Below are 27,815 nucleotides of genomic sequence, written 5' to 3' on the forward strand. Positions count from 1 at the left end.
TAAGTGACCCCATGAGGGTTACTACATTGGATGGAAGCCCTTTGGGATCTGGACTTGTCACTCATGTCACTACCTCCTTGCGACTTTCAGTTTCACAACACCAGGAATTGATGAACTTTCATTTGATCTCCTGTTCTGAGTTCCCTCTCGTCCTTGGATACCCCTGGCTTCACAGCCATAACCCTCACATCGACTGGTCTGTGGGCACTATCAAGCAGTGGGGTCCTACGTGCCAAGCTACTTGTATTTTCCCGAATTCCCCGAGTTCTACTCCCGAGTCTTTAGAATCCATCGACCTGACCCGAGTTCCCGAGTGTTACCATGACCTCAAACTGGTATTTAGCAAACAGAGGGCCACCATGCTACCACCCCATAGACCTTATGATTGCCCCATCGAACTGTTTCCGGGCACTTGCCCCCAGGGGTCGGATCTTTTCCCTATCTCCACCCGAACGAGCTGCTATGGATACCTACATCAAGGACGCTCTGGAAGCAGGCCTCATGCGTCCATCCACCTCCCGGCGGGAGCAGGGTTTTTCTTTGTGGCCAAGAAAGACGGTGGATTACGTCCTTGCATCGACTACCGGGGACTCAATGCCATAACCGTCCGTAACCGTTACCCGCTACCCCTTATGGCCACAGCCTTCGAGCTGCTCCAGGAAGCAGTTGTTTTCACTAAGCTTGACCTGCGGAACGCATACCATCTTGTGCGGATCAGACCTGGTGACGAGTGGAAGACCGCTTTCAACACGCCTACTGGTCACTATGAATACTTGGTGATGCCCTTCGGCCTGACCAACGCCCCAGCGGTGTTCCAAGCGCTCATTAACGATGTGCTTAGGGATATGCTTAACATATTTGTGTTTGTTTACTTGGATGACATCCTCATCTTTTCGAGCTCTCTTCAAGAACACACAAAGCATGTCAGACAAGTACTCAAACGCCTCCTAGACAGCCATCTGTACGTTAAGCCGGAAAAATGTGAATTCCATTCATCCCGAGTACAATTCCTGGGATTTGTAGTGGAACCCGGTCGAGTCCAAATGGACCCCAGGAAGGTAGGGGCGGTCGCGGATTGGCCCACCCCCAAATCCGTTAAGAAAGTTCAGCGTTTCCTGGGCTTCACGAACTTTTACCGCAAGTTCATCAAGAACTTCAGCTTGGTGGCAGCCCCTCTCTCAGCTTTAACCAAGGGTGGCAATGCAAGGTGTTTGTGGGGAAGAGAAGCTGAGACGCCTTCCAAGGACTCAAGCAGCGCGTCCTCTCTGCTCCCATCCTAATACTACCGACTTCTGCCAACTCATGGGTGCTTCTGCCAGTCTATCTTCAGGGTACCATCCGGAGTCCAACGGCCAAACAGAGAGGATGAATCAAGAGCTGGAAACCACCCTCCGATGTATGACTCATAACAACCCGTCCACATGGTCGTCCTTCATTGTTTGGGCCGAATACGCGCACAACACCTTGCGCTCCTCCTCCACTGGTATGTCCCCGCACGAGTGTCAGTTTGGCTATGCCCCTCCATTGTTCCCGGAGCAGGAGGCAGAAGTCAGAGTGCCTTCAGCCTTGAAGTTCGTCAGACGCTGTCGGCTTATGTGGAGGAAGACCCGTCTTAATCTTATGCGTTCCTCACAGAGGTACCAACAACAATCCAACAGACGTCGCCATCCCGGGCCTACCCTGCGCCCCCGGCCAGAGAGTCTGGCTCTCCACAAGAGACTTATAATAATAATAATAATATATGCCATTTAGCAGACGCTTTTATCCAAAGCGACGTACAGTCATGTGTGCATACATTCTACGTATGGGTGGTCCCGGGGGATCGAACCCACTACCCTGGCGTTACAAGCGCCATGCTCTACCAACTGAGCTACAGAAGGACCACTATGGGTGGAGTCTCGCAAGCTGTCCCAAAAATACATCGGTCCCTTTAAGGTTGCCAGGAGAGTTAACCCAGTTTCTTATCGCCTACACTTACCCAGATCCCTTAAGATTAATCCCACATTTCACATTTCCTTATTAAAACCTGTTGTTTTTTCTCCCCTTGTCCCGGCAGACAGACCTCCCCCTCCGCCTCGTGTCATTGGAGGCCAGCCGGCTTATACCGTCCATCGGATACTGGATTCCCGCCGGGTGCAGCGGTCCTGGCAGTATCTGGTGGACTGGGAAGGCTACGGTCCCGAGGAGCGCTCCTGGGTTCCTGCCAAAGACATACTGGACCCTGACCTCATTCGTCAGTTCAGGGCCCTCCACCCTGAGAGAGCTGGTAGGAACGTCAGGAGCCGTTCCTAGGGGGGGATTCTGTCAGGATTTGGCCAGGGTTGTTCCGGTTTTTGGTCACTAGATGCCCCCATTGTGCCTTTTGACCTTTTGTTTTCCCTTGATCCCCATTATTATTTGCACCTGTGCCTCGTTTCCCCTGATTGTATTTAAACCCTTTGTTTTCCTCAGTCCTTTGCTCTGTGTTTGTATGTTAGCACCCAGCCCTAGTTCTCTGTGAACTCTTGTTGATCCCGGTGGACTCGCTTGTGGAATTCTGTTTTTTGTTCTTGTTTGTTTGTTTTTGAGTATTTTTTGAGGCTTTTTGTGCTATACCTTCCACCTTGTGGATTTACCTTTTTGTCTTGGAGGATTACCTTTGTTCTTGTGGAATTCCTTTTGAGGTTGTGGAGTTACATGTTTTCCTGAAGAACTTCACTTTTTACTTCATTAAATACACCGTCTCAAGTACTGCTGTGTCTGCCTCATCTTCTGGGTTCTGCCAACTATTCGTGGCTCAGTTGGTTAAGTGACTGTTTCTCACTCCAGAGACCCGGGTTCATAACTGGGTCCTGACAGGTAAGTAAATATTTATAATGCTATTTCTGACTTCTGATGACTCCACAACATGGCGGGTATCTGTATGGCTTGTTTTGGTCTCTGAGCGCTGTACTCAGATTGTAGCTTTTTTGAAATCTGACAAAGCGGTTGCATTAAGGAGAAGTTTATCTAAAGTTCCATGCATAATACTTGTATCTTTTATCAATGTTTATTATAATTATTTCTGTAAATTGATGTGGCTCTCTGCAAAACCACCGGATGTTTTGGAAGCAAAACATTATTGAACATAACGCGCCAATGTAAACTGAGATTTTTGGATATAAATATGAACTTTATCGAACAAAACATACATCTATTGTGTAACAATGAAGTCTGAGTGTCATCTGATGAAGATCATCAAAGGTTAGTGATTAATTTTATCTCTATTTCTGCTTTTTGTTTTTCTGTGACTAGGTGCTGACCTAACATAATCGCGTTGTATGCTTTTGTCGTAAAGCCTTTTTGAAATTGGACACTAGTGAGATTAACAACAAGTGTATCTTTAAAATGGTGTAAAATACTTGTTTGTTTGAGGAATTTTAATTCTGAGATTTCTGTTTCAATTTGGCTCCCTGCACTTTCACTGGATGTTGTCATATCGATCCCGTTATCGGGATCTCAGCCATAATACATTTTAATAGAGATAATGGCATTTTCTCTAAATGATCCAACAGATAATGCAATTAGGATGTTCTCTTGATGTTTCTTATTTTTGTACTAAAAAATTGCCTTCTCGTGAAGGGGAATAGGGAGCCGTCATTCCCAGACCTATTTCATATGAATACGAATGGAAGTTTTCCAAAAGCCTATTCACCCATTATGGTGCAGATGTATGCTTTTACTCTTTCTTAATTCCTAGAGGTCTTTACCGGGGAAGTGAGTTAACTGTGAAGTCCTGCCTTTCTTTGTCTCTTAAATCACCGTGATAATTAGTGGAGGGTTTAGATGAGGGGACCCAGGAATGGGATGTGCCAAGTGTGTTTTTGACTCTGTGAGGTGTGTCCTGCCACCCTTTGCCACATTGCAGACCTGGCACTGGACCCACGGATTGATCTTCTGAGACACATCATTACCAATCAGCACCCTCTCAGCCTCACCCAGAAAGTGTCACAATATTCCTCCCACCGTCGAATGGGGGTAATGGGCTCGGGGAGAGACATGAGAAATATGGCCTGGTCCGTGCCTTATTCATCACAGTGCAGCGACAGAGGCTGGGCCTGATGGCCGTATATCTGCCATGTGCCGTGTTGCATTGTTTCCAGGAGCTGGTTAGGGATATTTGGCTACATACAGCGCCAGGTGTTTACTCACTGTGAGTGGACATTAAACTGTAATGGCACTACTTCCATGAGAATCAAACACCGGATCGATTCGTCTTAGTCATACACATCCTCAGGTAATAATCTTAATGCCTTTCACTGACTCATGGAGGATATGAGAGTTCATTTCTGGGGGAGAAGGGAGTTGAGGGGGGAGAAGACTGAGAAAGACTAAGAGAATATAAAATTATATTACAGTATATACTGTATAAGGCAAAGAGAATGAAAGAGACATCTGAGTAAGGGAGGGAGGGAGGGAGAGAGGGCGGAGAGCGGGAGGGAGAGCACAACCAATGGACTTCCTAAAACTCTGCATCCTGGCAACCCAACACCAAGCCCATCCACAGCCCAGCCCATCCATAGTCTACCCCAGCCAAGCCCCATCAATCCACACACACACACACACACACACACACACACACACACACACACACACACACACACACACACACACACACACACACACACACACACACACACACACACACACACACACACACACACACACACACACACACACACACACACACACACACACACACACACACACACACACACACACACACACTCAGCAGTTGTGGTTTTGTTAAGAGTCCCCAGTGGGCACTTAAAGCAATTACATCATTGATACATGGTACAAAGCCTTAGGCCTGCAGCCACACAGCAGCTTGGTCGGGCAGCTGTCTGGCTGTCAGCATTCTGATCCAAACAAAGATCCTGTCACACTCAATGAAAACCATGAGCTGAATCTAACAGCCAAGCCAATGGTTCTCTTACGACCCTCCCCGGTAATATTAGCTGGGACAGGCCTGCCCTCCTTTACCCATTCCATGTTGTCTTTGTCGACTTCACTGGTTTTACTTACAGCGCCATTGGATACGGGGGGAAACTTTATGGGGCATCTGCTATTGTGGTATTTCTATGTCTCTTTTCAGTGTAATTCATAGCTGGTGAAGGTTAAACCATTTAAAGTCAGTCCTTTGGAGGAGGATTTACATAGACCCTGTGGAAACTCAATGCTATTTCTCTGTCCCCAGAAGTTCGTAGAGTTCCTGGTTGTGGTTGGATATTGACCCTGTCTGTCTAGCAGTAACCCCCTAGCTGCCTAGCCCTGATGATGATTGATATCCGACTTTTGAAGAGATCAATTGAAAGCCATTTTTTCATGGCTTTTTCTGTTGTCCCCTGGCTCACCCAGGTAGTACACCGATCTGGATCCTTTGGGATCATGGCTGTTGTTTAGGCATTTTGTTTAAGAAATCTTCCCAGGTTATCGTCTGCATTGACAGCCATGGAAGAGGGTAATAATAATAGAGCAGGCTGGGGGGGAAGTTATTAACAACCTCTACCCGGGTCTCTAAGCAGGCACACAGCAGGGAGTATAACATGAAGACTTATTGCAGCTGCTACAGAGAAACAGCCAGGCACTGCATCAGTTTCTGGAAAAAAAATATCTCTGTGATGACAGCTATAGGTATTTGACTCTTCTCAGCAATAATTTCCTACAGAAAGCTGATTCAAATCTTGTATTTTATTTACATAATGATACCTGGATGATGCAGGTGATGTCTGCCATTTACAATGGATAAGGATATGTTTTACCGGAAATAGTTATTTTTCAGCACTGTTTGTGAATACTTAAAGAGAAATCCTAAAGCAGAGACCTGATGTTCATGTTGGTTTGTGAGTCTTCGTTCACCATGTGCTGCTGCAGTGCATCTCACATACCAAGACAGGTTTGACAGCCAGTCTCCAAAGAGACGCTCACTCAGTTTAAACCTTAATAGGCTGAAATATTTAGGAATTCTACAGTGAGCCCCCTCGTCTTTGAGGGGGGCCCCATTGAAATCCATGGCCATGAGGATTGACCGCAGCTGCACTCTGCTAATACAGTCATCCACTCAGTTTAATTCATGTATGTTTCACGAGCACCATAAGAACATTAAATAATGATGCAAACTTAAAACAGAAGCTAGGTGGAGCATGCTTAATTAATGTGTTTTGTTGCTTAATATGCAATAACTTGCCTTTCTGAGGGATGTGATAAATGCTTGATCAGGCATATCAGACAGAGCTGGAAATAGCTGTATCTTTTAACACTTATGTGTTCATTAGTGCCTCTGTTGAAAAAATAAACAAGTTGAAATCAGTGCATCCTGGGTATGGCAGGCAGTGGGAGCCAGTAAGGCAGCAGGAGCCAGGGGCTTAGCAAGAGTGCTGAATAATGAAGAGCATTATAAGTTACCTTTTGTGGTGGGGGAACAGATTTATGAATATGTCTGTGTGCAATGTGAAGCAGTGACATTTCATCTTGGAGGGAAGAGGTTGAGAGAGGTGGTGGTTAAGGGGAGAGAGAAGGTGAGTTTACTGAATACACAAAAGTGTCACACCTGCTCCCACTCTCCCCGTCTGGCGCTCGAGGGCGCCAGGGAGCCCAGCACTACGCACTCCTGCGACCATCATTACGCACACCTGTTTCCCTCGTCACGCGCATCAGCGATTCATTGGACTCAGCTGGACTCAATCACCCTCATTCATTACCTTCCCTACATCTGTCTGTTCCAGAGATTGTTCCCCACTACTGCATTGTTGTCGTATGTCATTTTGTTACCTTGCTCTGACTCTGTTCCTGTCCTGTTCCATGTCCGTTCTTAATTAATGTTCACTCCCTGTACCTGCTTCTCATCAGCATCGTTTCTTACAGAATGCAGAAGCCCACATTTGAAGCATCAGGGAGTGCTGGCTTTTTGGTCTTGGTGGTGACGTCGGGTCAGGGTTCGTGGCCGGTGCCCATAGAACCAGGGGGGTGCCTCACCTGGCTCGTCGGGTTTCCACACCCTAGCTGGCTCGAGAGATCTGCTTGCCCCATTTGGCTTGGCAGGCTCCCATGTCATGCCTCAGCCAGATCGTCAGGGTTTTACGCCCCCCCCCCCCCCCCCCCCCCCAGCCAGATCATAAGGCTCCCACGTCTCAGCCGGCTCGCCAGGCTCCCACGTTCCGGCGGGATAATCAGGCTTTACGCCTCAACCGGATCGTCAGACTCCTACGCCTCAGCAGGTTCGCCAGGCTCCCACGCCTCTTGCCGGTTCGTCGGCTTCTACGCCCCCAGCCGGCTTATCCAGCGCCCATGCCTCGGGCCGGCCCGTCAGGCTCTCCCAGGTGGAGGTGGGGGGGGGTACTGTCACGTCTGCTCTCACTCTCCCTCCCTGGCACTCGGGCCGCCAGGCTGCCCACCACTACGCACTCCTGCCACCATCATTATGCACACCTGTTTACCTCGTCACGCGCATCAGCGATTCATTGGACTCAGCTGGACTCAATCATCTGCTTTCATTACCTCCCCTACATCTGTCTGTTCCCGAGATTGTTCCCTGCTTCTGCATTATTGTCATATGTCGTTTTGTCACCTTGTTCTGACGCTGTTCATGTCCTGTTCCATGTCCGTTCTTAATGAAATATTCACTCACTGTACCTGCTTCTCATCAGCGTCGGTTAATACGCCAAAGGGTATTTGGTGGTGCTTCCGCAATCCATGTTGCTTGCTAAAGTACAGACTGCAGTTTCCCTTCCAATAGGAGGTGCCATATCAGGTGTAGGCCACATCTACAGATGGACTATTCAGACTATCCAAATAAAGTGTGACCCTTCCTATGGACCACAACTAATAGAATTGATCAAGACAAATGAAGCTGTGAAATACATACTGTAAATGACATACTGTTACACCAAAAGTGTTAACCTTTTACTGCAGTGGGCTAAATCAGGATCACACAAGTATACACCTCAAACACATGGTTATGAACTTTAAAAAATGAAGACACCTGTGCCATGTCAGAGATAGTTGAAATGTATTACATTTTTAGTTTGCATCCCAACATTACAAGTTATATACATCACAGAAGACTGAAATATAACAAAACTGTTTGACATAGAAACACCATATTTCCAGCTGTTTTTCTTTAAATAATGTTTGTTAATTGTGAAATTATGAAAAATATTAACATTCCACCCATGAGGCCACTAGGCCACTAGGTAATTAGACTACAGGAAAGGGTAGCTACGACTAGGCCACTAGGCCACTAGGTAATTAGACTACAGGAAAGGGTAGCTACGGAACGACTAGGCCTCTGACTTCTTAAGAATACAATAAACTGCATTTGGTGATGTTAGAGTTTGACATTTATTTGAAGTTTAGCAGCCCCTTCAGCTAACTTGGAGACAAAAGTACAAGAAGTGCCCCCCCCCTTTCGCTTGCTCTCTCTGCTTGGTCCAATAGCTTTTCCGCCAGATAGACAAGAATAACTATTTGTAAAAGGTTTCCCTTGCATGTGTTTCAGTCTAATCCCAGCAGTGGTAGAAGTTGTCATGATAAGCTGTGAGGGCATAGCGCTTGTTGCAGACAACAGGGTCATGTAGGATCTCTGTGCTGACAAACAGATGAAAGCTGGTTCTGTTTTGTCATCGTCCCTCTGATATGAGGGGGTGTTTAACTGCAGAGATGGGCTCAGTCGTGCCAAGTGGGAGACATCCATTTTTTGGGCCTCCATTGTTAGTCGTCTCTGGCCTTGGGGAAATGACATGAACACTAGGATATAGCCCAATAGGATATTTTCAGAAATCGCTCAGGGAATTGCAAAGGCACACATTTCCAGTCTGTTGTCATGTGAATTTTATTTTGTTGACATTTACTACCATCCAGTGTTGGGGTCATTATAAACTGCTCAAAAAATAAAGGGAACACTTAAACAACACAATATACTCCAAGTCATTCACACTTCTGTTAAATCAAATTGTCCACTTCGGAAACAACATTGATTGACAATACATTTCACATGCTGTTGTGCAAATGGAATAGACAAAAGGTGGAAATTATAGGGATTTAGCAAGACACCCCCAATAAAGGAGTGGTTCTGCAGGTGGGGACCACAGACCACTTCTTCTCAGACCACTTCTCAGTTCCTATGCTTCCTGGCTGATGTTTTGGTCACTTTTGAATGCTGGCTCAGGTAGTGCAGTTAATCCAGGATGGCACATCAATGCGAGATGTGGCAAGAAGGTTTACTGTGTCTGTCAGCGTAGTGTCCAGAGCATGGAGGCGCTACCAGGAGACAGGCCAGTACATCAGGAGACGTGGAGGACGTAGGAGGGCAACAACCCAGCAGCAGGACCGCTACCTCCGCCTTTGTGCAAGGAGGAGCAGGAGGAGCACTGCCAGAGCCCTGCAAAATGTGCATGTGTCTGCTCAAACGGTCAGAAACAGACTCCATGAGGGTGGCAGGAGGGCCCGAGGTCCACAGGGGGGGGGGGGGGGGTTGTGCTTACAGCCCAACACCGTGCAGGACGTTTGGCATTTGCCAGAGAACACCAAGATTGGCAAAATCGCCACTGGCGCCCTGTGCTCTTCACAGATGAAAGCAGGTTCACACTGAGTACATGTGACACGTGACAGTGTGGAGACGCCGTGGAGAACGTTCTGCTGCCCGCAACATCCTCCAGCTTGACCGGTTTGGCGGTGGGTCAGTCATGGTGTGGGGTGGAATTTCTTTGGGGGGGCCGCACAGCCCTCCATGTGCTCGCCAGAGCTAGCCTGACTGCCATTAGGTACCGAGATGAGATCCTCCAACCCCTTGTGAGACCATATGCTGGTGTGGTTGGCCCTGGGTTCCTCCTAATGCAAGACAATGCTAGACCTCATGTGGCTGGAGTGTGTCAGCAGTTCCAGCAAGAGGTAGACATTGATGCTATGGACTGGCCCGCCCGTTCCCCAGACCTGAATCCAATTGAGCACATCTGGGACATCATGTCTCGCTCCATCCACAGACTGTCCAGGAGTTGGCGGATGCTTTAGTCCAGGTCTGGGAGGAGATCCCTCAAGAGACCACCCGCCACCTCATCAGGAGCATGCCCAGGCGTTGTAGGGAGGTCATCCAGGCACGTGGAGGCCACACACACTACTGAGCCTCATTTTGACTTGTTTTAAGGACATTGCATCAAGGTTGGATTAGCCTGTAGTGTGGTTTTCCACTTTCATTTTTAGTGTGACTCCAAATCCAGACCTCCATGGGTTGATACATTTGATATCCATTGATCATTTTTATGTGATTTTGTTGTCAGCACATTCAACTATGTAAAGAAAAAAGTATTTAATAAGAATATTTCATTCATTCAGATTTAGGATGTGTTATTTTAGTGTTCCCTTTATTTTTTTGAGCAGTGTACTTGACTTACTACTCCCTGGGGAAAGTAGTTTGTTAAACTACTCGTTATATTACGTTTGCGTTACATCCAAAAACGGTGCACATCCTCACTCAATGTAAACAATGTCTACGTTACGTAGGCCTATAGACCAACACGTTTTTGTTTTAAAGTAGACAATGTGCATTAGGCCTGTGGATATCAAGTCACAGGGCATTGAGGGAAAGGATATAAACACTGTCTCGTCCTACCTGTACTATGGCAACGGGCATACCAGCTGTCATCCGAGAGAGACCGTCCTTCAGTGCCAGTGTCTTGGTCATTCCCAGCGTTGGTTGTAGAGTGCTATAGAAACAGTTATCCTCCCCTTGCAAGATGACCAATGCCAGAGTGGGTGGCTTCATGACTGTGCATTATTCCCTCAGGAATTGATACTCCCGGTCAGTGCTGCATTTTACCCCCCCGTTGAGTGCAGAGTGCGCTCAACTCTGCGATGGGAAAGCTCATTTTAGCCATTTGTCATATCCCTCACTAAAGCAATTAGTAGTAGTATGTCCAACAGGAACTTGGAAAGGGTTTGTCAGACGAAAACAATTAGAATTCTGGGGCGGGGGATTTTTTTATATTGCACCAACAACGAGGGAATGATAATCATCACAAATATTTATTTGGATAACTGTAATTGGAAGGAAATGATCACAAAACTAACGACTTATCTCTGATCAGTAACTGTTATATTATTACTCAAATTGGAACCGTACTCCGTTATAATACTCGTTAGCGAAAAAAGTTATTATTACTATTATGTTGTGTTGTATAGTTTACATGGTTGATTCAACAAACGTTTAATTTTATAGCATTTCTATTTTAGATAAGAACGTAAGCTTTATAAATACAAAGCAAATCTGTTTGTATTATTCCGAAGAAGACATTTGTACCACTTGTATTGTACAAACAATTAATTCTTGATGCTGGTATTCTACTAATTATTCCTCAGACTGTTGCAGAGATAATTCCTTATTTGGCAGAGACCCATCTCCTCCCCACTATTTGGCAACTTGTCAGGAAATATGTCTACACGTGACAGTATCTGGTATTCCAACATGATAAACATGTCACAGAATAGGGCATTGTGGGTAATAACTCAAGTGACCATTTAAATCAACAGTGCTGAAGACCAAACAAAAAGACATATGGCATTAATAATCCCAGATTTTTACTTACAAGTGAAAAGTCTGTTTAGAAAATAAGAAATCATTGTACATAAATCCTTTCAAACACATCTCTGAAATGTCTTATTAGTCTAACCAACCAACCTAACCATAGTCTGACTCCGAGGCCTCTCAGCACTCTTAGAAAAACAGCAGTATCTATAAAGAACCAAAAGCTGTTCTTCTGCTGTCCCCATAGGATAACCATTTTAGGTTCCATGTAGAACCATGTCCACAGAGGTTTCTACATGGAACCCAGAATAAATCTACCTGGAACAAAAAAGGGTTTTTCATGGAACCAAAAAGGATTTTCCAATGCGGACAGCCGCAGAACTCATTTGGAACCCTGATGACATTTTCAGCCATGCTGTTGATGACAGGACGGAGCAGGCGCCGCGACATCATTTCCTGCTCTGCCTTGGCTCATTAGGAAGACCTTGCATGCAGCTTGCAGGTTCCTACCATGAGGTCTCAGGGTTTTTGAGTGGCTCTGTGCACTCCTAAGGGACGGACACTGATGTCTGTGATGCCCAGACAGCCCTGGGATCATTACCCATGTGAAGTCTCTAATATCAGTCTGTGCTCTGTTGACTTATGATCTGTTTCCAGGTCAGCATCTTTTCTCTTCCCTTCTCAGTTGTCATGAGTCGACCACCATCTTAACCACAACTGGTCTATTTACATTTTACCCAGACCTTGGAATATGTTTCAGTGGGGTGCCAGAAAAATGTATGCTAATGCAAAGTTCACTTACTATGCAGTTTTCTGTATTTCTCTCTCTTTGTCATCTCTTTCCCCTTCCTCTCTGACTCACCCTCCCTCTGTCTCTCCCTATTCTCTCTCTCCTTCCTCGTCTTCCCCTGTTAGTCTGCAGAGACCTGTTATCTGTATGCAAATGTCTCCTAAGAAAGGGAGCTGGTTAACAAGTCTGATCAGCCCCCAGAAAGCGTGGCTCTGCTGAGAGGCACATTTCAAAGAGAGCAGGGATCCAGTCTGGGGCTAGCATGCATGTTGTACAGAGTGTGTACACTATTGCTTGTTGTACATGTTGTACACTAGTGCTTCCATACAAATGCAGCAATCCATTGAGATGGGAGAGGAATCTTCAGACCCTCATACGACATGCATCTGGTTTCTCTCTAGGATTCAAATGAATGTAATTTTCAGGAACCGTCTACGAGACAGTGCTTTGTAATGGGAGTTTTGTCCTTATCTGGGGACAGTTTTTGCACATATAAATATAATTCTACAGTACACTGAGTGTACAAATCATTAAGAACACCTTCCTAATATTAATATTAAGAACAACCCCCCCCACCCCTTTTGCTCTCAGAACAGCCTCAATTTGTTAGGACATGGACTCTACAATGTGCCAAAAGCATTCCACAAGGATACTGGCCCATGTTGACTCCAATGCTTCCCACAGTTGTGTCACGTTGGCTGGGTGTCCTATGGGTGGTGGACCAATCTTGATCCGGGACACTGTTGAACGTGAAATATTTTGCCTTGCACATTCACCATCTGAATGTTACACATACAGTACACAATCCACGTCTCAGTTGTCTCAAGGCTTAAAAATCATTCTTTAACCTGTCTCCTCCCCTTCATTTACACTGATTGAAGTGGATTTAACAAGTGACATCAATAAGAGATCATAGCTTTCACCTGTATTCACCTGGTCAGTCTATGTCAAGGAAAGAGCAGGTGTTCTTAATGTTTTGTGCACTCAGTGTACGTCGATCCACATCCTTGCTACCTGCACCAATAAACATCACACATAAGTAGCTCTTATTGTGTTGATACAGTTTGAAGTTTGAAAATTCAAGTATGCATTCCATTTAATTTGCATCATATAATGACTGAATACATAGTGTAGATGCTGTTAAACTTTACATATGGTTAACTAAAAAGTGACAAAGTGTGACCTCCAAGCAATGGTTATTTATCAAGAAGCTAGGGATTTAGCTGAGTCAAGTCACAATGATTTACATAACACTGTCTATCCCTGATGACATCACTGCAACTGTAACAACTGCAGCAGGAGCTATAACAATACAACAGAAACTGGAACAGCTTTGAAATAACTTCCTCTTTAGGCCCTATAAAGTGGGGCATCTTTTCTTTCCACTCTAGTCATGAATTAGAATCGAGTCTAGACCTACTTATTATAAGGAAAATAAACAATGCCTCTGTGGTCTGTGAAACAGCTTAGTCACACACTGTTCAAAGCTGTAATTACATCTCCCATCAACTCTGCTGTGCTGGGCCCTAGCTGGCTAACACACCACACTACTTACCATCCCATGGATTCAGTTCAGCAGCTCGAAACACCCAGTAACAGGACGGAGTTGATGGCCTTGGTGAGGGATTTCTTTATGGATGGGAGGGGGCTGAACACAAATGAAAACATGTTTACGCATAGCAAGACATTTGTACATGATTTCATTTAATTTTGACAGAGTAATTTGATTTGCACTAGCGACTAACATGGAAGAGAGAAGTTGCCATGTCAGTACAGCATGGGTGTTTTCTATCCTTTAGCTGAAGGTACACTGTAAATGGATATCGGATAGAATATTGGCATTTGAAATATCTCCTCTCTCGGAGGAGCAACATACAGCGTTTACCATCAAATATTAAAAGTAATTGAACGATATTTTCGCACTGAGTAGAGGTACATTATGGCATGTTGGAATGTGTTACAGTAACTGGGTTTTCTGTACACATTTTCACAAAGCCCAGAGTGCATTACAAAATACCAATCCATTCATTCTGTTAGTGCTGAAAAACTAGACTGATTGAGTGAAATATTGATTGTTTGTTGTTCGTTCATTAGTCCCTCAGTTGATCCTTTTCTGAGGTGGATTCTGTACAAACAGCCTCTGTGTTCAAGTTTCTGTTCAGGTGGATCCTGCACATACATTAAGCAAAGTTATCCAAGTGGAATAAGTGCAAGTGTTTGCATTAGCTTTCATTAGTCTCTCCTGTTCACCTCAACTGGAACTGAGTATATTAAAGTATCTCTGATCCACCGAAACCCCACCAACAGCAACCACCCCCAATCACAATTACTTCATATTAATACATTTATACCCAGCGGTGTAAAAATCATTTGAAGTACTACTTAAAGTAGTTGTTTTTGGGTATGTTTACATTGCTTTACTGTTTATTTTTTTGACAACTTTTACTTTAACTTCACTTCATTCCTAAAGAAAATAATGTACTTTTTACTACATACATTTTCCCTGACACCCAAAGTACCTGTTACATTTTGAATGTTTAGCAGGACAGAAAATGGTCCAAATCACACACTTATCAAGAAAACATCCCTTGTCATCCCTACTTCCTCTGATCTGGCGGACTCACTAAACACATTTTTTAATTATGTCTGAGTGTTGGAGTGTGACCTGGCTATCTGTAAAAAAGAAATTGTGCTGTCTGGTTTGCTTAATATAAGGAATTTAAATTATTTGTACTTTTACTTGTATTACTTAAGTATATTTTAGGAACTACATTTACTTTTGATATATAAGTATATTTAAAACAGAATACTTTTAGACTTTTACTCAAGTAATATTTTACTTGGTGACTTTCATTTTTACTTGAGTCATTTTCTATTAAGGTATTTTTTACTTTTACTCAAGTATGAGAATGTATTACTTTTTCCACCACTGTTTATACCTAACTGGGAGAATATAACTCAGATACTATGTGGAACACATTTTTCTTCAAACATCTAAACCTTTCTAGCAGGTTTTTTTCGTAGACCCATTTGTTGAAATAGGGAGTTTTTCTAATGATACAGCAGTCTCAGCATGGAGTTATCTGATGTGTTCATTCACATTAGCAAACACCACGCTTCGTCCAAGTTAATTTCACACAGTGTCTACTGAAATGGGATATGACGGGGACATTAGTATGATAAAAATCTGACATGGCTAATGTTTGCAGAATAATGCAGCATCCTGACTGCAGGATGATTATCCCCCCCATTATTGAAATGTACATGTTGTTATCTTCCACATTATTGAAATGTACATTTAACTTTCATCTCTCTCATTTACCTTAGAAGGATAATTCCACTGCTGCCTGTGTTTGGATTTAGTTTTCATTTGGAATGGCTTTGCATATGTTAACATGCTATATCCACATACTGAATGTGCATCCATTTTGCCTGTGAAAATCAACGACTTTCTATATTATAAAACAATATATTTAGATTCATATTCAGTCTCACACGAGCCCCAATATCTCCCCAACAGTCATTCAGACAGAATAGTATTTTTTGTATAATAAGAAGATCAATTGTTTGGACATTGTGTTGTCTTTTCTTTTTAAGGTACGTTGGGAAGATTGAAATTATAGCATGTGTGTATTTTGCCTACAGCAGCAGTTTCAGTCGTACATTTATTCATTTCAAGGAATTTAAGTCATAAATAGGACTGTCAAGACTGAGAAGACTTGCTTTTGAGAACCTCTGTGCAATAGCCAGTAGTCAGACTGGCCAGGTACCTGGGGAGATAGAGAATACCGAGGGAGGGAAGCGGGGATGGAGGGATTCCTTAGGCTAGATACTGGGTATATCTCAGCGTAGCTAAGCAACCAACCAAATGAGGCACTATGATCTCATCTATCGTCAAAAGTTGAGAATCTCCTTGATTAGCGACCATTTTTATATGTAGCCTATGCAAGGTCGGCAGAAACCACCAACAACGCCGTTTTCAGGGATACAGTATCTTCAACCTAGCTTCCGTTTCCACTGGAAAACGGACGTGGGGACTTGGCTCAGGCCTTTATTTTATGCCTGCTACGTTAGGTTTGTTTTTATGAACACCTAAGGATGAGCATACTGTGGCATTTGAATAATTACTGGTCGTAAAAAAACATAATGGAAAAGAAACCAATGTGGTGGAGATTTCCACCACCTACAGAACTCCAATTAACCCCTGTGTGCATCTTTAAATTAAAGAATGCATTGTGTTTTATCAGTGTGCTCCGTGGTTGCCTCCATGCCAGTACTAGTGTATGAAGAGCGCAGGTATGAATGTGTTGCTGTTCTAGCACAATACATAATATAGATAAGCAAATATAGCAGCAACACATTTGGACAATGTTTCTTTCCGTAATGCCAACGGTGCCAAACATCCGAATATACTTTTGTATATATAGTGTATGTGGACACCCCTTCAAACCAGTCAGAAATGGGTGTATAAAATCGAGCACATATTGATAAACATTGACCATAGACAAACATTGGCAGTAGAATGGCCATGACTGAAAAGTTCAGTGACTTCCAACGTGGCACCATCATAGGATGCCACCTTTCCAACAAGTCAGTTCCTCAAATGTCTGCCCTGCTAGAGCTACCCCGGTCAACTGTAAGTGCTGTTATTGTGAAGTGGAAATGTATAAGATCAACAACGGCTCAGCCACAAAGTGGTAGGCCACACAAGCTCACAGAACAGGACTGCCGGGTGCTGAAGCGCATAGTGTGTGAAAATTGTCTGTCCTCAGTTGCCACACTCACTAACAAGTTCCAAACTCTGTAAGCAACGTCAGCACAATAACTATTTGTCGGGAGATTCATGAAATGGCTTTCTATGCCCGAGCAGTCGCACACAAGCCAAATATCACCATGCGCAATGCCAAGGTCGGCTGGAATGGTGTAAAGCTCACCGCCATTGTACTCAGGAGCAGTGGAAACGCGTTCTCTGGAGTGATGAATCACACTTCTCCATCTGGCGGTCAGATAGACTCATCTAGGATTGGCGGATGCCTGGAGAACACCTGCCCCAATGCATAGTGCTAACTGTAAAGTTTGGTGGAGGAGGAATAATGGTTTGGGGATGATTTTCATGTTTCGGAATAGGCCCCTTAGTTCCAATGAAGGGAAATCTTAACAGTACAGCATACAATGACATTCTAGATGATTCTGTGCCTCCAACTTTGTGGCAACAGTTTGGGTAGGACCTTTCCTGTTTCAGCATGACAATGCCACCATGCACAAAGTGAGGCCCATGCAGAAATGGTTTGTTGAGATCGGTGTGGAAAACCTTGACTGGCCTGCACAGAGCCCTGACCTCAACCCCAGCAAACACCTTTGGGATGAATTAGAACGACTACTGCGAGCCAGGCCTTATCACCCAACATCAGTGCCCGACCTCATTAATACTCTTGCGGCTGAATGGAAGCAGGGCCCTGCAGCAATGTTTCAACATCTAGTGGTAGCCTTCCCAGAAGAGTGAAGGCTGTTATAGCAGCAAAGGGGGGGGCAACTCCACATTAATGCCCATGATTTCGGAATGAGATGTTCAACGAGCAGGTGTCCACATACTTTTGGTCATGTAGTGTATCATTCCAAGCTCATGCCAAGCACGGTTGCCTCACTGTCTCCTCACCTTGAAAGGACTTGGGAATAATGTCGAAGACAGCTTTTTCATCACATCAGGGATCCTATTTTACTTTACTCACTCTTTCTCTTCTACACATTTTCTTCCCTCTATTTCTCTCTGACTCTCAAGCCAAAATGGAGATTAATTCAACGTATTTGCCTTTTGATGGTGTTCAGAGTGGAAATTATTAAAGTATGCCTTTCTCTGGATCTTTTATTGAGATGTGCAATTTTTTATTAGATGGATAGAGGTATCTTCCCTCAATCAGGATGTTGCTTGGCCTGATGTGGCTTTGTCATAACCCTGCAAGTTTCATAATAAAAGCCTCTAGTATTTTACACAAATTCCAGATATGGCAATTAGAGGGACTGCAGACACTCCTTGCGAAGAGATGGACCTGTGAACTCTATTTTTATTCTTTTTTCACATTACTTTCCTTCAGGTAATGGCCCTTTCCCGGCGGTTTTTGGTACTGTCTGCCATTGGCTGTGAATGTAATATGTTAAGTGGTCTTTTGTGTGACACAGATGGACTGATTTATTTTTCTCGTTTGGCAGTCATAAGACAGTGGGAGAGGATTAGAGGCTACAAAGCAAGACTGTGCAGAAGCTGCATTACAAGTAAACCATTTTTCCATCTGCCTTTTCTCTTGGTTAGGTTGCGATTATATGATTTAAGCCGACCCCTGACTCACGGTGACATATCCCATCTATCAAAGGAAAATACACCATATAGGGAACAAAAAGGATGACACTGAATCCAATACTCCATGTTTGAACACAAATATATCGTACAGTAAAATGACAAACACACCATTCAACAGTATTCAAATTGTAGAGAAATGTTCACCTCAGTATTGTTTCCATCCACAATTCTTTAGCCGAGTAAAGTCACATCGTATAAAAAAATATCTCAACAGCTGTAATGGAAACAGGGAGCTTCGGTACAATTTTATAAATGCCAACTTGTTTGTGCAACATGGTGGGAACTTTTTCTGTTTGTAAAATTTAATTATGCGAGAAATTGTGGTGGAAACACCTTCATGTACATCTATTGATATAATAACCATCACAACATAAATGTTGAGTCACGCGATGATATGGTGTGTGGTCCTCCCACTATGACTCGAGAAACCATGCAATTTATTAGGCTACAGATTAAATAAATTAAGATGAACTTCACAGGGTGGTTAAAGTGCACAGTGATCTTGATGCTCCTTTTCAATAAATATTGAGTGTTCTGGTGATATGATGCTTGACTGCCATTTGAGAAATACAAATTATCTCACTCTTATCCATATTAATGTCATCATGTAGACCACCCTAACCGCACTGTATCTGTGAGCTGTTGGCTAGAGTGTACGTGCCAGACCAGAGTAGGCACATTTTCTATTTAAGGAAAAGGTTTATGTGACAAAACTATCAGTAGAGTTTAAAATGCTAAGGTAACACATTGAACTATAGACTTTTATTCAGTACATGAAAACCTAAGAGAAAAAGTAGATTTTGTGTGCACTACGTCATCAACCAGTCACTTGTATCTGCAACGAGTCAGTTTGGTGGAAACACACCACTAAACATTTGCAGATTTGAATTTTTTATGCTGATTTTAGAATATCCATATGAAGATCTGTCGTCAATTGTATGGGAACCTAGTTAGTGATTCAAACATGGATCATTCAGTTGAGACTCCCTCTCTGATCTGTGTACCTAGCTTATTCATTCACAAAGCACAGTTCAAACCCAATGTTAGACCAGAGAGCATTATAAACACAAGGTTGACACGCAAACCATCTGCATCACTCCTTGAGCCTTCAGATATCCAACACTGTACCATAGCCACAAGATTAGTGAGTACTTGTGTATCGCCTCACCTTGAAAAATGCCCCACGACACGACTTTCTTCATGATTTCACCTTTAAGAGGATATGATATCACTGCTTTAGTCCACTATCTTATCTGTGCATTGAGTTGCTGTATCTGCACTGTCAGTGTATGTTTCTATCCCAGTAAGATACTGCTTGCTCCTGGATCTTAGACCACAGTATGTCTGGAGTGAGCTGGTGTTGGACCTCTTCATACACCAGTCTGTACGGTTCACTTAACTGGGGACCACTATCTTTTTCATTGACTGTGTTGTGTTCCCTCTCGACAGTGAGCATGTACAGAAAGTATTCACACCCCTTGACCTTTTCCACATTTTGTTGTGTTACAGCCTGAATTAAACATTGATTAAATGTATATTCAAGTAGTAAACACATCTCAAAGTATTGAATATCCCTTTGAGAACAGTGAAGTTAGAGCATTTCAAGATCTTTGAACATTTCTGACATGTGCAGTCACAAAAACCATCAAGCGCTATGAAGAAACTGGCTCTCATGAGGACCTCCACAGGAACGGAAGACACAGAGTTACCTCCGCTGCAGCGAACAGGTTCATTAGAGTTATCAGCCTCAGAAATTACAGTCCAAATAAATGCTTCACAGAGTTCAAGTAGCAAACACATCTCAACATCAACTGTTCAGAGGAGACTGCACACAATACTCCATAATGTCAAAGTGGAATTGTGTTTTTCTAAAGTTTTACAAATGAATGAATAATGGCAAGCTTAAATGTCTTGAGTCAACAAGTATTCAACCCATTTGTTATGGAAAGACTAAATAAGTTCAGGAGTAAGAATTTGCTTTACAAGTCACATAAGTTGCATGGACTCTGTGCAATAATAGTGTTTAACATGATTTTTGATTGACTATCTCATCTCTGTAGCCCACGCATACAAATACATTTCTGTAAGGTCCCTCAGTCGAACAGTACATTTCAAACACAGATTCAACCACAAAGACCAGGGAGGTTTTTCCAATGCCTCGCAAATATAGGCACCTATTATTAGATGTGTCAACATTTTAAAAAAAGCAGACATTCAATATCCCTTTGAGAACAGTGAAGTTATTAACAATTTTGAAGCCCATGCCTAGTCTTTTTTATTCTCACCCGATCCTAGCCCAGCCCAGCTAAATCTCTGATAGATGTATGTTGCTTCCAGGAGGTTAGCCTTGATGTAGAATCAAAAATAAATAACTTTGAATGGAAAAAAAAAGTCAATTTTCTGACTGCTGGTCTCAATGCTTTGGATGTTACGTTTTGTTCTGAGCTCGAGATACTTGATACTTGTGTAATATAATAATGCATGCCGTTTAGCAGACACTTTTATTCAAAGCGACTTACACTAATGAGTGCATACATTTTATGTGACTGCTGAATTGGTCAATCTAGATTGACTCTGCATAGTTCTATAGGAGATGGTGAGCAATATAAAGCTCTGTAAGGATGCTAAAGTATCAAATTGAAAAGGAGCCATAAGATGAAATACAATATGTCTCAGGGCTATAGGGGAAAGCACTCCCAAGGTGATTTCCCAGGTAATGGACCTTTTAGCATGGAAATCAGGGAGGAAGGGAATAGGGACTGCATTTAAACGGCTCCACTATTGCTCCTTTGGGATGCATGGACTTAATCAGTTATATTTCACAGATGCCATCTTTTATATATGGGTACACATGAATCTGCAGTGTTTTAAGTCCTTAATTGGACAGAACCATGTGGGATAGGCCCAGAATGAAACAGCAGAGAAGAATGAGGGTTCTCCCTTGAATTGAACCGGGCCTTACTGCTTGCACAACACTCAGAGGACTTGTTGATGTGAAGCAACATAACTATTCACCAGCGACGCCTCTGATAATATTGAAAGAAGTTACTAAACTGGTAGTAGGCTTCTGTGTTTATTTCGATACTACTGCAATCTCGGTACCCAGAAGCATATCTTGCATTCACATAGCATACATAACATCTTGAATAGGTTATTAAGTAATTGAACAGTGTTGGGGTAAGAGTGTGGGATCTTTCATAAGCTAAAGCGTCAAACACTGTACTTTATTTAACTATTTCTTCAGAAATATAAAACGCAATATTATTTTGCAATGCTTTGATGATTCTCCACAACTTTGATGTGTTTCTATGGTACATATGGTGCACACTTTGTTTTTGTTGGCGAGGCTAATTGGCTAGATATCTTGTTATATACGCACTCTAGCTATGAATGATGTAGGCCAATATGACATGTTCCGACTACAAAATGGTGTATTCTTAAAGAGTTTCCCTTTGCAGGTCTGCCTGCATATTATGCTATCTATAGATCACTGCATTTTATTATTTTATCCACAGAGTATTTTTCATGTGGTATGGATTTAAATCTGTCTGCCTCAAAATTGGATTTTCAGAATTATATTTAGCGTAGCGTCCCTAAATTGACTCTTTGGAGTAATAACTCCTTTTTTATCGCTAAAAGTATTAAATGCACACGCTTATTGGTTTTGCATGTAAAACTGTGCTGTGCTTAAATAGTCTGATGTGAGTGCTGTGAGTCATTTTCAGCAAGACTCCAAAAGATGATTATTAAACATCAAACACTGTAAAATACCTGACTCTTAAAAATCTTCACGTGGGTTTTCTTGCAAAGTTTTATCTAAATAGGGTATTTACAATCTGAGTAAGGTATAATCAATGTTTGCATGTGAATGTATCGCAGCTCTGTGTTCATACCTTAGAGACATCCCAGGTTATTCATCTGTTCTCTGTTTTGTGCTCTCTGTCTTCCAGGTTTCTTAAGCACAGGGGACCAAGCTTCCAAAGGAAACTATGGACTTCTTGATCTGATCCAAGCCCTGCGCTGGACTAGCGAGAATATTGCTTTCTTTGGTGGTGACCCTTTACGAATAACAGTTTTCGGATCAGGGGCTGGCGCCTCCTGTGTCAACCTCCTGACCCTGTCCCATTATTCTGAAGGTAACCGTTGGAGCAATTCAACCAAAGGTATAATGCAGAGGTTGCATCTTTTTCCATTTTCAGTGTCGCATGCCTGCCACCTGTGTGATTGAAGTTGATGAGAGTATTTTGTTCTCGAATGGCTGTATACATAGCCACAGGAAGTAGGGGTGCTGAGGGTGCTGCAGCACCCCCTGAAACATCATTAAAAAAACATATATACAGTACCAGTCAAAAGTTTGGACACCTACTCATTTCAGTTGTTTTATTTTTGCTGTTATCTACATTGTAGAATAATAGTGAAGACATCACCACTATGTAATACACATATGGAATCATGTTGTAATCAAAAAAGTGTTCAACATATCAAAATATATTTTAGATTTTTCAAAATAGCCACCCCTTGCCTTGATGACAGCTTTGCACACTCTTGGCATTGCCTCAACCAGGTAGTTACCTGGAATGCAGGTAGTTACCTGGTAGTTACCTGGAATGCATTTCAATTAATCTGTGTGCCTTGTTAGAAGTTAATTTGTGGAATTTCTTTCCTTCTTATTGCATTTCAGCCAATCAGTTTTGTTGTGACAAGGTATGGGTGGTATACAGAAGTACATATTATGGCAAGAACAGCTCAAATAAGCTGAGAGAAATGACAGTCCATCATTTCTTTAAGACGTGAAGGTCAGTCAGTATGGAGCATTTTAAGAACTTTGAACATTTCTAACATCTGCAGTCACAAAAACCATCAAGCGCTATGATGAAACTGGCTCTCATGAGGACCTCCACAGGAACGGAAGACACAGAGTTACCTCTGCTGCAGCGAACAGGTTCATTAGAGTTATCAGCCTCAGAAATTACAGTCCAAATAAATGCTTCACAGAGTTCAAGTAGCAAACACATCTCAACATCAACTGTTCAGAGGAGACTGCGTGAATTAGGCCTTCATGGTAGACCTGCTTCAAAGAAACGACTACTAAAGGACACCAATAATAATAAGAGACTTGCATGAGCCAGGAATCAAGAGCAATGGACATTCGACCGGTGGAAATCTGTCCTTTGGTCTGATGAGTCCAAATTAGAGATTTTTGGTTCCAACCGCCGTGTCTTTGTGAGACGCAGAGTAGGTGAACGGATTATTTCTGCATGTGTGGTTCCCACCGGGAAGCATGGAGGAGGAGGTGTTATGGGGTGGGGTTGCTTTGCTGGTGACACTGTTGGTGATTTATGGTCCTTCTGTAGCTCAGTTGGTAGAGCATGGCGCTTGTAACGCCAGGGTTGTGGGTTCGATTCCCAGGACCACCCATACATAGAATGTATGCACACATGACTGTAAGTCGCTTTGGATAAAAGCGTCTGCTAAATGGCATTTATTATTATATTATTATATTATTATTATTATATTTATACAGTACTCAATGCACACTTAACCTCTCTGGGCGACAAATTCAAATAAATTACTATAAAAATCAAACTTTCATTAAATCACACATGCAATATAGAAAATTGAAGCTACACTTGTTGTGAATCCAGCCAACATGTCAGATTTCGAAAAAAGGCTTTTCGGTGAAAGCAAACAATGCTATTATCTGAGGATAACGCCTCCGTAAACAAAGAGAAACCATATTTCAACCCTGCAGGCACGACACAAAACGCATAAATATAAATATAATTCATGCCTTACTTTTGACGAGCATCTTTTGTTGGCAATCCAATATGTCCCATAAACATCACAAATGGTCCTTTTGTTCGATTAATTGCATCAATATACAGTGGGGAGAACAAGTATTTGATACACTGCCGATTTTTGCAGGTTTTCCTACTTACAAAGCATGTAGAGGTGTGTAATATTTATCATTGGTACGCTTCAACTGTGAGAGACAGAATCTAAAACAAAAATCCAGAACACCTGTCCACACACTCAATCAAACATACTCCAACCTCTCCACAATGGCCAAGACCAGAGGACTATGTAAGGACATTGGGGATAAAATTGTAGACCTGCACAGGGCTGAGATGGGCTACAGGACACTAGGCAAGCAGCTTGGTGAGAAGGCAAAAACTGTTGGTGCAATTATTAGAAAATGGAAGAAGTTCAAGATGACGGTCAATCACCCTCGGTCTGGGGCTCCATGCAAGATCTCACCTTGTGGGGCATCAATGATCATGAGGAAGATGAGGGATCAGCCCAGAACTACACAGCAGGACCTGGTCAATGACCTGAAGAGAGCTGGGACCACAGTCTCAAAGAAAACCATTAGTAGCATGGAAAACCATTAGTCATGGATTAAGATCCTGCAGCGTACGCAAGGTCCCCCTGCTGAAGCCAGCGTATGTCCAGGCCCGTCTGAAGTTTGCAAATGACCATCTGGATGATCCAGAGGAGGAATGGGAGAAGATCATGTGGTCTGATGAGACCAAATAGAGCTTTTTGGTCTAAAATTCACTCGGAAGAAGAAGGAGTCAACCCCAAGAACACCATCCCAACCGTGAAGCATGGAGGTGGAAACATCATTCTTTGGGGATGCTTTTCTGCAAAGGGGACAGGATGACTGCACCGTATTGAGGGGAGGATGGATGGGGCCATGTATCGCGAGATCTTGGCCAACAACCTCCTTCCCTCAGTAAGAGCATTGAAGATGGGTTGTGGCTGGGTCTTCCAGCATGACAACAACCCAAAACACACAGCCAGGGCAACTAAGGAGTAGCTCCGAAAGAAGCATCTCAAGGTCCTGGAGTGGCCTAGTCAGTCTCCAGACCTGAACCCAATAGAAAATCTTTGGAGGGAGCTGAAAGTCCGTATTGCCCAGCGACAGCCCCGAAACCTGAATGATCTGGAGAAGGTCTGTATGGAGGACTGGGCCAAAATCCCTGCTGCTTAAAAATCATGCAAACCTGGTCAAGAACTACAGGAAACGTATGATATCTCTAATTGCAAAATTATATATTTCTGTACCAAATATTAAGTTCTGCTTTTCTGATGTATCAAATACTTATATCATGCAATAAAATGCAAATGAATTACTTAAAAATTATACAATGTGATTTTTGTTTTAGATTCTGTCTCTCACAGTTGAAGTGTACCTATGATAAAAATTACAGACTTCTACATACTTTGTAAGTAGGGAAAACCTGCAAAATGGGAAGTGTATCAAATACTTGTTCTCCCCACTGTATATCGACGGAATGTCCATTTATTTGGCGCGTTTGATCCAGAAAAACACCAGTTCCAACTTGCTCATTGTGACTACAAAATATCTCAAAGGTTACCTGTAAACGTTGCCAAAACATTTCAAACTACTTTTGTAATACAACTTTAGGTATTTTTTTACGTAAAAAATCAACAAAATTGAAGACTGGATGATCTGTGTTCAATACAGGAGGAAAACAAACTGAAGCTAGCTTTCTGGTCATGCACTTCTTCTTCTAACAGTACACTTCAAGTGACCGTACTTCATTACACAAAGGAATGACCTCAACCAATTTCTAAAGACTGTTGACATCCAGTGGAAGCGATAGGAACTGCAAGAAGGTCCCCTAGAAATCTAGATTCCCAATGAAAACTAATTTAAAAGAGTGACATCAACAACAAAAAATCTGAATGGTTTGTCCTCTGGGTTTCGCCTGCTAAATAAGTTATGTTATACTCACAGACATGATTCAAACAGTTTTAGAAACTTCAGAGTTTTTCTATCCAAATCCACTAATAATATGCATATCTTATCTTCTGGAGATATGTAGCAGGCAGTAGAATTTGTGCATGCATTTCATCCGGACGTGAAAATACTGCCCCCTGTCACCAAGAAGTTAACCAGCATGGCTACCATAGCATTCTGCAGCGATATGCCATCCCATCTGGTTTGCGCTTAGTGCGACTATCATTTGTTTCTCAACAGGACAATGACCCAACACACCTGCAGGCTGCGTAAGGGCTATTTGACCAAGAAGGAGAGTGATGGAGTGCTGCATCAGATGACCTGGCCTCCACAATCACCCGACCTCAACCCAATTGAGATGGTTTGGGAGGAGTTGGACCGCAGAGTGAAGGAAAATCAGTTATCAAGTGCTCAACATATGTGGGAACTCCTTCAAGACTGTTTAAAAAGCATTCCAGGTGAAGCTGGTTAATAAGAGAATGCCAAGAGTGCACAAAGCTGCCATCAAGGCAAAGGGTGGCTACTTTGAAGAATCTAAAATATTTTTTGATTTGTTCAACACTTGTTCGGTTACTACATGATTCAATATGTGTTATTTCACAGTTTTGATGTCTTTGCTATTATTCTACAATGTAGAAAATAGTAAAAATAAATAAAAACTCTTGAATGAGTAGATGTGTCTATACTTTTGACTGGTACTGTATATATTTATTACAACATTATTGCACTGGGCCTTTACTAGTCCTGTATTAGCTGACCGAAATAGCCGTCTGCCCCCCCATCGGCAAAAGAATCGCACCCCCAAACATCTTCCCCTGTGTAAAGTGCTTTTGATTCTCTCTCTCTCTCTATCTTCACGTATACATTTGAATTGCCATAGTCCCCACCTTTCATATGCCACTCTGCCTCACAACCACAAAGAACTGTAGACAATCCGGCTTCTTTACTTTTCCCTTCCTTCCTAACAGCTGGATATATACATTTGTATTTTCCCTGTTTTTCTAGGACCTTATATTGTGTAAAACCCTTCTCAGGGAGAAGGTTAAAGCACTGACCATATATGGGCTCTAATGGTATTCCATACCTGATCGCCAGACCCACTTTATTTGGATTGTATCGCTATCTCACCTCCTAATCCACATTCTTAGGGGAGCCCCAATCAATGTTATCATGTCAGTGTATTGCTCCCTCTAATCTTATTGTCTTCAGAGATTAATTAAATACAAAACTATTAATATTCATACCACAGTATGACACTTTTCAGACACAGCATGATCAATCCTACTCCTACAACTTTGTCATTTCCATCTTTTCTCAATGTTCATGTGTGGGTTGGATCGAAAGACAGATTTCATATCAACATGTT

General features: G+C 42.7%; 1 protein-coding gene across 3 annotated transcripts in view; it reads left to right on the plus strand.

The window, feature by feature from the left end:
* LOC124037791 (neuroligin-1-like) overlaps nucleotides 1-27,815 on the plus strand; it is a 355,732-nt gene that overhangs the window by 320,028 nt on the left and 7,889 nt on the right. For all 3 annotated transcript variants that reach the window (XM_046352855.1, XM_046352854.1, XM_046352856.1), the window contains one exon: nucleotides 22,632-22,844. In XM_046352855.1, coding sequence (XP_046208811.1) covers nucleotides 22,632-22,844 — 213 coding nt within the window. The remainder of the gene's footprint in view (nucleotides 1-22,631; nucleotides 22,845-27,815) is intronic.

The sequence above is a fragment of the Oncorhynchus gorbuscha genome, linkage group LG06, assembly GCF_021184085.1.
Source record: "Oncorhynchus gorbuscha isolate QuinsamMale2020 ecotype Even-year linkage group LG06, OgorEven_v1.0, whole genome shotgun sequence".
In the NCBI taxonomy this organism is placed as follows: domain Eukaryota; kingdom Metazoa; phylum Chordata; class Actinopteri; order Salmoniformes; family Salmonidae; genus Oncorhynchus; species Oncorhynchus gorbuscha.